This window comes from Cebus imitator, unplaced genomic scaffold, assembly GCF_001604975.1.
Source record: "Cebus imitator isolate Cc_AM_T3 unplaced genomic scaffold, Cebus_imitator-1.0 Scaffold51, whole genome shotgun sequence".
NCBI lineage: Eukaryota > Metazoa > Chordata > Mammalia > Primates > Cebidae > Cebus > Cebus imitator.
Genome location: NW_016107366.1, coordinates 8,357,930 through 8,369,144, shown reverse-complemented (window position 1 = coordinate 8,369,144; position 11,215 = coordinate 8,357,930). Strand labels below are relative to the sequence as shown.

The window sequence follows — 11,215 nt, the reverse complement described above, 5'->3', positions numbered from 1 at the left end:
TGTTGACCAGGATGGTCTCGATCTCTTGACCTCGTGATCCACCCGCCTCGGCCTCCCAAAGTGCTGGGATTACAGGCTTGAGCCACCGCGCCCGGCCAGACACATATCTTTAATTGTGTTTGGCCTCATTACTAGCATGCAGTTGGTTAGTATATTATTTCCTGTAACACAAAGTAGAGATGAATCATTATTTATTCTTAGAAATCTAAAGAGCCAAGCAGTTTAGAAATAGAGTAGCAACACTTTTGACTTCATATTAACGCATACAAATGTTGATGTTAATATACAGTTGAATACTTTATAGAGATGTATATAAAAAAAGAAAATGTTCACTTGACAGGAGTCAAACTGTTAACTGCATTATTTCTTTTTTTGCGTTATTATTTTGTTTTTGGTTTATTTATTTTTTGAGACGGAGTCTTGCTCTGTTGCCCAGGCTAGAGTACAGTCGCATGGTCTCAGCTCACTGCAACCTCCACCTCCTGGGTTCAAGCAATTCTTCTGCCTCAGCTTCCCAAGTAGCTGGGACTACAGGTGTATACCACCACGCCTGGCTAAGTTTGGTATTTTTAGTAGAGACAGGGTTTCACCATATTGGCCAGGCTGGTCTCAAACTCTTGACCTCGTAATCTGCCTGCCCCGGCCGCCCAAAGTGTTGGGATTACAGGCGTGATCCACCATGCCCGGTCCACTGCATATTTTTTTTTTATATATATATAAAAGTATTCATGGGCCGGGCACGGTGGCTCATGCCTATAATCCCAGCAATTTGGGAAGCTGAAGCGGGCTGATAGTTTGAGCCCAAGAGTTCAAGACCAGCCTGGGCAACATAGCGAAACCCTGTCTCCACTAAAAATACAAAAAAAAAATGCCAGGCATGGTAGTGTGCATTTGTAGTCCCAGCGACTTGGGAGGTTGAGGTGGGAGGATCACTTGAGCCCAGGAGGTCAAGGCTGCAGTGAGCCGAAATCGTGCCTCTGTACTCCATCCTGAGATGGGGTGACAGAGTGAGACCCCATCTCAAAATAAATAAATTAGCATTCATGAAAGAGAGAGCATAGATAGGATGTATTAAGAGTCTCATCCTCTACTGACTAAGCTAACCGGGCCTGATAGGATGTATTAAGATTCACATTTTATTAATAATGCACTTTTGTGCTTTTTAAAAAAAGTACTGTGTATTTCCCTTCTTTACAAAACTTGTGTATACTTAACGCTGTAAACTTGGCTCATTTCAGTGACATGCTTGAAATGCAAAATATGTCATTTTTAAATCTGCAAAATTTATAGGTATTCATTAGACCAAAGTGTAGAAGTGTGAGAGATGGGTAAGAGTAAAGGATGCAGACTAGGGCTTTAGAATTCTAGGCAGATGGTCCACCAGTTACACAGAGAAGGTGGGAAGGAAGCTTCTGAATAAGAGGCATAGCAAGGAAGCCTTGGATTGCCAGAAAGATCTGGGCATCTATTTCAAATAACAGTGTGGAATGACTTGATTATCTTGTTTCCTGTCCCCAGAATCTAACAGGATTCTTTTTTTTTTTTTTTGAGATGGAGTCTTGCTCTGTCACCCAGGCTCAAGTGCAGTAGCACAATCTCAGCTTATTGCAACCTCTGCCTCCTGGGTTCAAGCAATTCTCCTGCCTCAGCCTCCCAAGTTGCGGGGACTATAGGTGCCCACCACCACACCCAGCTAATTTTTGTATTTTTTGTAGAGACGGGGTTTCATCATGTTATCCAAGCTTGTCTTGAACTCCTGACCTTAAGTAATCTGCCTGCCTTGGCCTCCCAATGCTGGGATTACAGGCGTGAGCCACTGCGCCCGGCCAAAGAGTTCTTACTACTTACAGGAATGAAACTGTCATGGATCTTTTGAGCCCCTCAAAAAGCTGTATTTCCTTGTCTCAACTGATACTTTCAAAGTTGGAATTTAATTGCATAGTTTTCTGGGAGGAGTATAGATCAAATAAGCATTAGTGTCATATGTTTTTATTTGATCAGATTGCAGAGAGTAGAACTTTTCATTACAGTTTCAATTTTAGGTTTTTGTGTTTGAAAGAGCATAATTTTAAATATTAAAAAGTAATTCCATTTTCATTTAAAATGTCATGGAGTTAGAGCTCAGATTTAGAATGTTAAGGTCTTTCTAATAGAAGTGCAAAGGTAACAGTTGAATTGAATGATGGCTCATGATTATTTTGTAGGTGATCTTTGCAGAGCTGTTTCAACTTCCAGCACCTCCTCACATTGATGTGATGTACACAACACTTCTCATTGAACTGTGCAAACTTCAGCCTGGCTCTCTACCCCAAGTTGTATCCTTCCCTTTGTTTTTAAACTTAATCTCTTTGGCCTGGTCTTAAAAGATTATTAAATATTTCTGCTTATGGGTTTAAATTTTGCCAGTAAAAGAAAGTAGCTTTTGAAGTGTGTTGTGTGTATTACATGTATGTACTTGTATGTCTATAAATACGTATGTATCTGTAGATACATAATTCACTATTTGGGTCAGGAAGTTCAAAAATTGCAATGAAATTTGCCGCATAGATTGACTTTTCCTTTCACAAAAGATTTCTCTGAAGCATGTATTGCTGTTTGATACAGCATTTTACCCACACTCGAAATTTGAAGGAATTAATCTTCTCAAACCCTGCCACTGCTTTATTAGCTAAGTTTCTATGGTAGTCTAAATCCTTTGTTGTCATTCAGCAGTGTTCACAAGGAGTTAATTCATCTCAAGAAACTACTTTCTTTGCTCATCCATAGAAAGCAGCTTCTTATTTTTTAAGTTTTATTATGAGATTGCAGCAATTAACAATGGAAAGGCTTGCATCGTTGTAAGAATTACCAGTATGTGACACAGAGACATGAAGTGAATATATGCCACTGGGATAATGGTGCCAGTAGACTTGCTCGTGCAGGGCTGCCACAGACTTTGTTTGTTTTAAAAAAAAAAAAAAAATGCAATTTCTGCTAAGCACAATAAAATAGTGTATGCCTATGCATTTGGAGAAGCATGGGGAAATTTGGGAGGTGATAAAAATATTATCTTCATTTCACTAGTGTATGCAGGTCAAATTCATTATACATCACTGATATTTCAAAGCTGTAAAAAAACAAGATCAATTGTGTGAAAAGATGTTTAACATTAATGATTATAAAGACTTAAGGGAAATGTTTTGTTTCTATTTTTGCCTGTTACAACTTATTTGGGATAAAGGTAGAGAACAGTTTTCCTTATCCTAAATTCACAGCTTGCACAGGCAACGGAAATGCTATACATGCGTTTGGACACAATGAATACCACCTGTGTAGACAGGTACAGTAATCGCTTTATCTGAAGCTTTCTTTTTTCTTTTCTTTTTTTTTTTTTGGAGACAGGGTCTTGCTCTGTCACCCAGGCTGTAGTGCAGTGGCATGAGCATAGCACATTATAACCTTGAACTTGTGGGCTCAAGCAGTCCTCCTGCCTCAGCCTCCTTTCTGAGTAGCTGGGATTACAGGCATGAGCCACTGCACCTGGCCACCATTTCTTAAATCTTTTTTTTTTTTTTTCTTCAATTTCATCCTCATGTATATGGGGAAAATAATATGTACCTTGGAAGTCGTGAGAATTAAATAATAACATACTAGGTGCCCACACAAAACACGTACTAGAAATGTATATGTCATTGACCTAAAAAGGATAAAGAGGGTCGGTAGGAGATAAAGCTGTATGTAGGGGAATATGCTTTTCATTAACTCTGTAAAATTGAGTTTTATCTGTTTGAAGGTTTCTATAAATTTATGTTCTAAATCACAGCCATTTTTTTTCTCTCCCCACCTCCCCCTCCTCTACATAGGTTTATTAATTGGTTTTCTCATCATCTAAGTAACTTCCAGTTCCGTTGGAGCTGGGAAGATTGGTAAGTGGTGGTGTGTTTTATCCTTCCTTTCTGTAGTCAGAAAACTGCTAGTGTTTAAAATTGTAACATAAACGTGTCTGAAATATTTAATTTCTTGGAAGGAAATTATTTGTATAGTTAAGTACAGATAGTTATAAGTGCAATTATAACTTAACATAACTTCTAAGTTGTTATAAGTTAACAGATAATTATAGTATAAATGGGTATAAGTGTAGATGGTATGTAAGAATTGATAAAACTACATTTCCTCATTAGGTCAGATTGTCTTAGTCAAGATCCCGAAAGTCCCAAACCAAAGTTTGTAAGAGAAGTTCTAGAAAAATGTATGAGGTAAGTTTTTTGTATTTTCTCTTTTGTCTAGGTCTTTTAACTTCTTTGGGAGGATTTGTTTCTCTTCTCTGCATTTGTGGTGTATGTTCAGAATATTGGATTCAAAATCCACTTACTCATCTTCCATCGCACTTTTAATCAAGATTTAGGCTAAAGAAATTAGGCAACCATGCCATATAGACTCCATGTGAATTAAGCCAGTACTTTTAAAGATGTTATAGGCTGGGTGCAGTGGCTCACACCTGTAATCCCAACACTTTGGGAGGCCAAGATGGGTGGATCACATGAGGTCAGGAGTTCAGACCAGCCTGACCAACATGATGAAACCCCGTCTCTCCTAAAAATAGAAAAATTAGCCAGGTGTTGTGGCACAGGCCTGCAATCTCAGCTACCCAGGAGGCTGAGGCAGCAGAGTCACTTGAACGTAGGAGGTGGAGGTTGCAGGGAGCCAATATTGCGCCACTGCATTCCAGCCTCAGCGACATAGTGATACTCTATCTCCAAAAAAAAAAAAAAGTTATATATGAAATGAATTCAGATTTATAGAAAAGTTGCCACAACAGTACAAATAATTCTATATCCTGTTCAGGTACATTCCATAGCTGTTGACTTCATATCTTCCAAAACAAAGCCACTCTCCTACCTAGCTAGCATATAGCCAGGAAATTAGCTCTGGTACAATCCTACTACATAATCTACAGGTGCTGCTGAAATTTTGCCAGCCATCCCAACGTATGTATTTCCTGTCTGGTCTGGAATCTTATCCAGGAACATGTGTAATGTTGAGTTGTTATTCTCTTCAGATTCCTTCAGTCCTGAACACTTATGCTTTTTCTATCTTTGTGTTCTTACTGGTTTTAAAGAGTTTAGACTTTACTTGGATTGCTCTGATATTTCCTTATGAGCAGCCTGAGGTCTTAAATTGTTAATGTTCTTGGTGCCTCACATCTAGAGGCACATGATTCCCACCACTGGTAATGTTAATCTTGATCACCTGATCATGTCAATATCTGCCAGCTTTCCCTACCTTTCTCTGCCAGCTTTTTCTACCTCTCCATTTTTCCCTTTAGTAGAATTCATTAGTATTTTGTGGGAGATAGTCTGAAGTTTTAAACTGTTCATCAGATCTCCATCCTGCTTTTAGCAGCCACCACTAAGATGGTTACCAAGTGATGATTTTCTCATTCCACTATTTCTTCTACATTTATCAGGGGGCCTTCTACTGTAAGAAAGAGCTGTCCTTCCTCCCTATTTATTTCTTCCTTTATTTATATATCATTAGGGACTAATTAATTTATATTTCTTTCAATGGGCTATAAACTATGAAGGTCATTCATTTTGATGCCCAAATTGTCTGTGTTATGTACATGAGGAGCCCTGGTAAGTTCTATATGTCCTTTTTCATTTTTTAAACGTACCCCACCATTCATTGAGCATTTCTTTATTTTCTAGAACAACATATTTAGGATCATCTTGCGTTTTCTTGCCCCATCATGGGGATCATCTATTTATTCATAGAGCCCTAGTTTCTAGTAATAGAGTAATAGAATATGGTATTTAGGAGCCAAGATTGGGCACTTGCTATGCTCATTGCCATTGGGATGTCATTGGTTCTAAGCCTCTTGGTGGGCACACATCCATCCATCCATAACTATTTTTATGTCCACCTGTGTGTGTATATATATCCCTCCAATTCCAACTCAATACCTTATTATTTCTACACTTCTCTAACATGATTTGTAAATACCTTCTCGGGCAGTAAGAAACTTGGCTCTCATTATATTCAATATTTATTTATTTGATACAATATAGCCAGTCTCCAAAGCATGGAGATGTCACTACACCCCATCATCATCCCACATCCTTGGCCACTAGGCTCATGAGCTCACTCACCCACACCTCAGTGAAAGCCAGTAAGTTTTGCCATATGCCTGAGATTTGGTGTGCTGGCTTAGACAAAAGCCCAAAGGACTTTTTTTCAAAACCCTTTCACTTTTTGGTTGTCAGCTGAGTTCCAAGTTGTTGGAGATTGTGACTTTCCAGGTAAGTTGGGTGTTACCAAAGAATGGGGCTGATAAACGATATTTTCTGAGGCTGTTATTTGTATTGTAGGTTGTCTTACCATCAGCGTATATTAGATATTGTTCCTCCTACCTTCTCAGCTCTATGTCCTGCAAACCCAACCTGCATTTACAAGTATGGAGATGAAAGCAGCAGTAAGTAATGAAACAAATCCCTCTGTCTTTAAAAGGTACCAGTTCAAGTATATCTGAAGTCAGTTGTTTAAGGTGGAGAATTGCACTTTTTCCTTTCTTAGGGTTTATATTTCCTGCATTTGAATGGCGGTCTGTCATTAGCCACTGTTTTATTTGTCCTGTCATCATTTTTGAGGATTCGGTTGTGATAAAATTAGTTACTAATTTTTTAGAGACTAATTTTTATTAGGTTTATTAATTGGTTTTTCTCTTTTGAATGTGTTAAGTATAGCGAGACAAATTTATAGTTAGAACTTACTAAACTGAAAATGTGTATTGTCATGGTGATGGAAATTACTTGAATTCATTCTTATTCAAGTGTGGTATTGGGAACATAGATGTACATATTCTGTGGCAGTATGCCTTTAAAAGTAAATTCTTAGTTACGATTTTCTTACCTTTTAGTCACATAATCTCTGAAATTGCACCATAAATTAGGGACTATAATTTGATGCGCCATTTTGTACTTTGCACAGTATTTACACTTAATGAAGGTAAAGTATTGTACATTGTTGATCACTGGTAGAGTTAGGTGTGGAGTTTTTCCAACTTGTTTTTTGCAGATTACACTTAACACAGCTTCTCCATGACACTTCCGTTTCATGTTGTGTAAAGGTTCTTTGCATCTTGAAACTCTGCTTTTCCTTACTTTTCATACTGTCTGCCTGTTTCTCCAACTCTGTCCCTGACCTTACTAGTCTTCTTGAAATGAACTGTTGATCCTGGTACATTTCATATTTTATTATGTCAACTCTGAAAAATAGATATGATTATCAAACTACAGTGAGGAAATGGCTTCCAAGAGGTCAAGCTAGAATGAGATTGCTTCTGAGTGGTAGAGCCCAAATTCAGGTATAGGTGCACTAACTGAGTGGACATGCTGTTAGCTACTGTGCTTTTTGGCAAATCATAGACAAATTCATGCAGCGCTTAGAAGTGCCAGGTTTTAAGTTATGTCTTGTACTGGTTCGGAGAATAATAAGGTACAGTCTTTGCTATCAGAAAGCTCAGACTTTAGTTGAAGAATGAGCTTTCTTTTTTCCGCATAGGAATAACTCAGCTTAACATTCAAGGCCTTCATAACCCTTGTTCCTACTTCATTATTTTTCATTTCTCCCCAAATGGACCTCTACTTCTGCCGGGCCCACGTTCTTTTTTAATTTTTTCCCATATTCCTTGTTCTTAGCTTTGCCATTACCCCAGTCTGGAAAGCCCTTTCTAACTTTACTTCCTTTCATCTTTCTAGGGTCTAGCCGAAGCTCAACTGTTGTATATATTTTTTAACCTTTAGCACGCCAGTTTTATATTGCTCTCTGGCTGTGTCTAATGTGAATATGTTGGTTCCCCAGCTAGAATGTAGACCCCTTGGTGACAGGGGATTCAGTTTTTCTTTGCTTTTTCTTTTAGAAAAAAAGCTAACAGCAGGTGTAATATGACTGTTGTAATCTACTTTATTCATTCCAGTAACTCATATTCTATGACAGGATTGCCTTTTTTGTTACCTCTTTGTCTACCTTACATTAGAAGCAGATTTCTTGTTGCTCTGGTGATGCCTTGCAGTATGTACTAGCACAAATTTTTATAATAAGGACTCAACTGATAGTAACCAATAGTAAACACAGGGAGTCCCATCACATGAGCATCTGACTTACATAGATTGAAGCTTGTGGACTCAGCAAAAAAGAAAAGTACGAAAACACCTCTCTAAAGTTGGCAGCTGTTACCTTGTTGAGACTCAGACTTCATTTCCACTGTCCCGAGGAAAGGAGGAGGAAGCAGATGTTGGCAAAATAAAAAAGAAGTATGTTGTTTCTGGGCATTTGGGCCCAGGAGACTTGAGGGCATTAAAAGTTTAACTGTGTCCAGTCTTCTCCTTACCACTCATCTGGAGGAAGATCAGCACCCCTTGTACTCTGAATTTTACTTAGCTAAGTGTTCTTAAGGAATTGTTGAAATGAGAATTGTCCCTTTTTAGGTGAAAAATAAGAATCTTAGGGGGTTTTCTGGGCAAGCATGGGTAAAAGAAACTTTCACATATGGTATCTTTATACAGATTAAATATTATCCTTGGGATAAAGAACATCCTATTTTGAAAGGAAGAATTTTAAAGAATTTTTCTCAGTTATTTATTCATAAGAATAGTCTTGAATCCTGATCTGTCATTCTGCTTACCCCCCATTCTGTGTTTAGATTCTCTTCCTGGACATTCTGTTGCCCTCTGTTTAGCTGTTGCCTTTAAAAGTAAGGCAACCAATGATGAAATCTTCAGCATTCTGAAAGATGTACCAAATCCTAACCAGGATGATGATGACGGTAAGGGAATTTCAGTATTTCTTGAGTGGAACTATGTATAGGCCAAGTTAAGGCATAAACATAGCTCTGGCAACATGATTCTCATAAAGCAATATATCTATATCTGTTTGACTTGTTCAGACTGTTAGTTGTTCTTAGAATCCCAGGCATTTTCCCATATATAAAAAGAGATCCTAACATTTCTGTGAAATAGCTTACTTAAGAATATAAACTTCATTGTAAATACAAATGAAATATGCTACCATTCAAGGTTTTTTAAACAACCCCGCTTTCATCGTAGAGAGGTTCCTGAATAGAAAGACTTGGTGTGTTGTAAAGTTGGATATTGTCTCCAGGTTAAGCTATTAGAGTAATAATGCTTAACATTGACTGAATTATGTACCATGTAATTTCAACCAGAATCTTAGGGGTTTTTCTGAGCAAGGGTGGGAAAATTAACAATTTATACAGTTGCCTGAATCAATACATGGATATGCAAATAGAAAAACTACTTAATCAAAATATGATATTAGTGGCCTTTGGGTATTTATTACTGGGATTTTGTTTGGATATATCTAAGAAACTTGTATTATATTAGAGAAAATGTGTTTAGAAAGCCTATGCCAAAATGATGGCGTTAAATTTAGACATTGTCAGACATCTTAAGACATAAGGTTTTACTGGGGTTTTTTGGGTATTATATTGTCTTGCCATATTATGGAGAATATGAATAAGGAAACCTATGTCATTTTTTTTCAAGGAATCGATCATAGAATTAAAACAGTCACATAAAACTAAGAATTAAGATTACATGTGATTTCATATTTTCAGTGTTTGAAATCAGTGACAGTCTTTTATTGTTAGTATTAAAAAACATTACACAAATGTCTGTGTATAAATGTGAGCATACCGTCTATTTAGCATTTAAGGTAAGGCACCAAAGAATTGCTGTACTTACATTTTTCTGTTTTACTGTAAAATATTTTTCAGATGAAGGATTCAGTTTTAACCCATTGAAAATAGAGGTCTTTGTACAGACTCTGCTACATTTGGCAGCCAAATCATTCAGCCACTCCTTTAGTGCTCTTGCAAAGTACGTACAAGAGTACACAGCCTTTCTTGAGGGTTTGGAACTTTGCTTGGTGAACACCAGTGGTATAGTAATTTTTACTAAGATTGTTGAATATGAAGATCTTAATGTTTAATTGGATAGAGTGGTTTGTGGTAGCTAAAATCTATATCCTAAAGCTTCTATCAGTCTGTTTGTACAGTTTGCATATGTACATGGTAAGTGCTTTTTTTCATATAGACATTTAAAGAAACTAGTGAAAACCTAGATCTTCAGGACAGTCATATATGCAGCTGGAAGTTTCCACCCTAAGTATCTTCCCAAAGGAAGGTAAGAAGAAATCAGAATCAGCTACATTGTTGGGAGCCACGCAAAGGTTGGCATCTAAAGACGGATATAGTTTTAACTTGTCAGACAGTCTAAAGGAAGAAAGAGCACATAGATTTTCCTCCAGCTGAGCAGAGAAACTGGACATCTCACCCCATCTCAACTTCCAAGGCTTTGTAGTACTTGCAGTGTTCCCACAGAAGATGCAGTTTGAATATTTCACCATGTTTGAAGACAGTTGCTTAGTCTTTAGCTATTCTTGTAAACTGTAGTCCTGGGCTAATGGTAGTGTATTATAAATGTCTTAAGATTTTATGACAGCTTCCTTACAAACTGTAAATCTCTGATCATGCTTTTTGCATCCTTAATGGTTAATAGTTATTTTGCATTTACATATTGCATTATAAATTCAGTAACATTGAAAGGCTTTGAAAACACTAAAATGTTTAATGAGTAAGTGTATATGGTTCTTTTTTCCCCACCATTATCAAAAGGTTTCATGAAGTCTTCAAAACCTTAGCTGAAAGTGATGAAGGAAAGTTACATGTGCTAAGAGTTATGTTTGAGGTCTGGAGGAACCATCCACAGGTAAAAATTACTTAAATACACACGTTGAGGCTCTGATTGTATAGGCATAAAAATAAGGCCATTTTTTAATTGCCATTGTTTTGTTTGTAAAACATGAAATTTGACTTTGCCTAGATAATGGTTTTTAAGTAAAATTTTTTCAGTGCTGTGGGAGTAATGACATTTGATTCATTCTTTAAAGAGCAAGCATTATTATGATTTGGTTTTGAACTGTAATATCTCAACATACTTTAAATGTTCAGCAAAAGATTTATTGTCTGGTCTATCCAGTTTCTAAATACAAGCTCCAGATTTCTCAAACCTTGAGAAACCTTGATGTATATTGTGTATTATAAAGAAACATTGAAATAAATTTCAGAAAACAGTTGAGTTTTTAATGATAAAATATGGTTTTACATTTAACTTCTGGGGTTTGTTGAAATTAACTTTTTTTGAATAGGTATTAGTAT

At 37.0% G+C, this 11,215-nt stretch overlaps 1 protein-coding gene across 5 annotated transcripts in view; it reads left to right on the top strand.

Annotated features, from left to right (window-relative positions):
* The window catches only part of NCBP1 (nuclear cap binding protein subunit 1), a 38,894-nt gene that overhangs the window by 18,642 nt on the left and 9,037 nt on the right, over positions 1 to 11,215 (top strand). For all 5 annotated transcript variants that reach the window (XM_017527847.1, XM_017527849.1, XM_037738239.1 and 2 more), the window contains 8 exons: positions 2,205 to 2,315; positions 3,255 to 3,319; positions 3,843 to 3,905; positions 4,161 to 4,235; positions 6,348 to 6,451; positions 8,681 to 8,803; positions 9,773 to 9,875; positions 10,673 to 10,766. In XM_017527847.1, the coding sequence (XP_017383336.1) occupies positions 2,205 to 2,315; positions 3,255 to 3,319; positions 3,843 to 3,905; positions 4,161 to 4,235; positions 6,348 to 6,451; positions 8,681 to 8,803; positions 9,773 to 9,875; positions 10,673 to 10,766 (738 nt within the window). The remainder of the gene's footprint in view (positions 1 to 2,204; positions 2,316 to 3,254; positions 3,320 to 3,842; positions 3,906 to 4,160; positions 4,236 to 6,347; positions 6,452 to 8,680; positions 8,804 to 9,772; positions 9,876 to 10,672; positions 10,767 to 11,215) is intronic.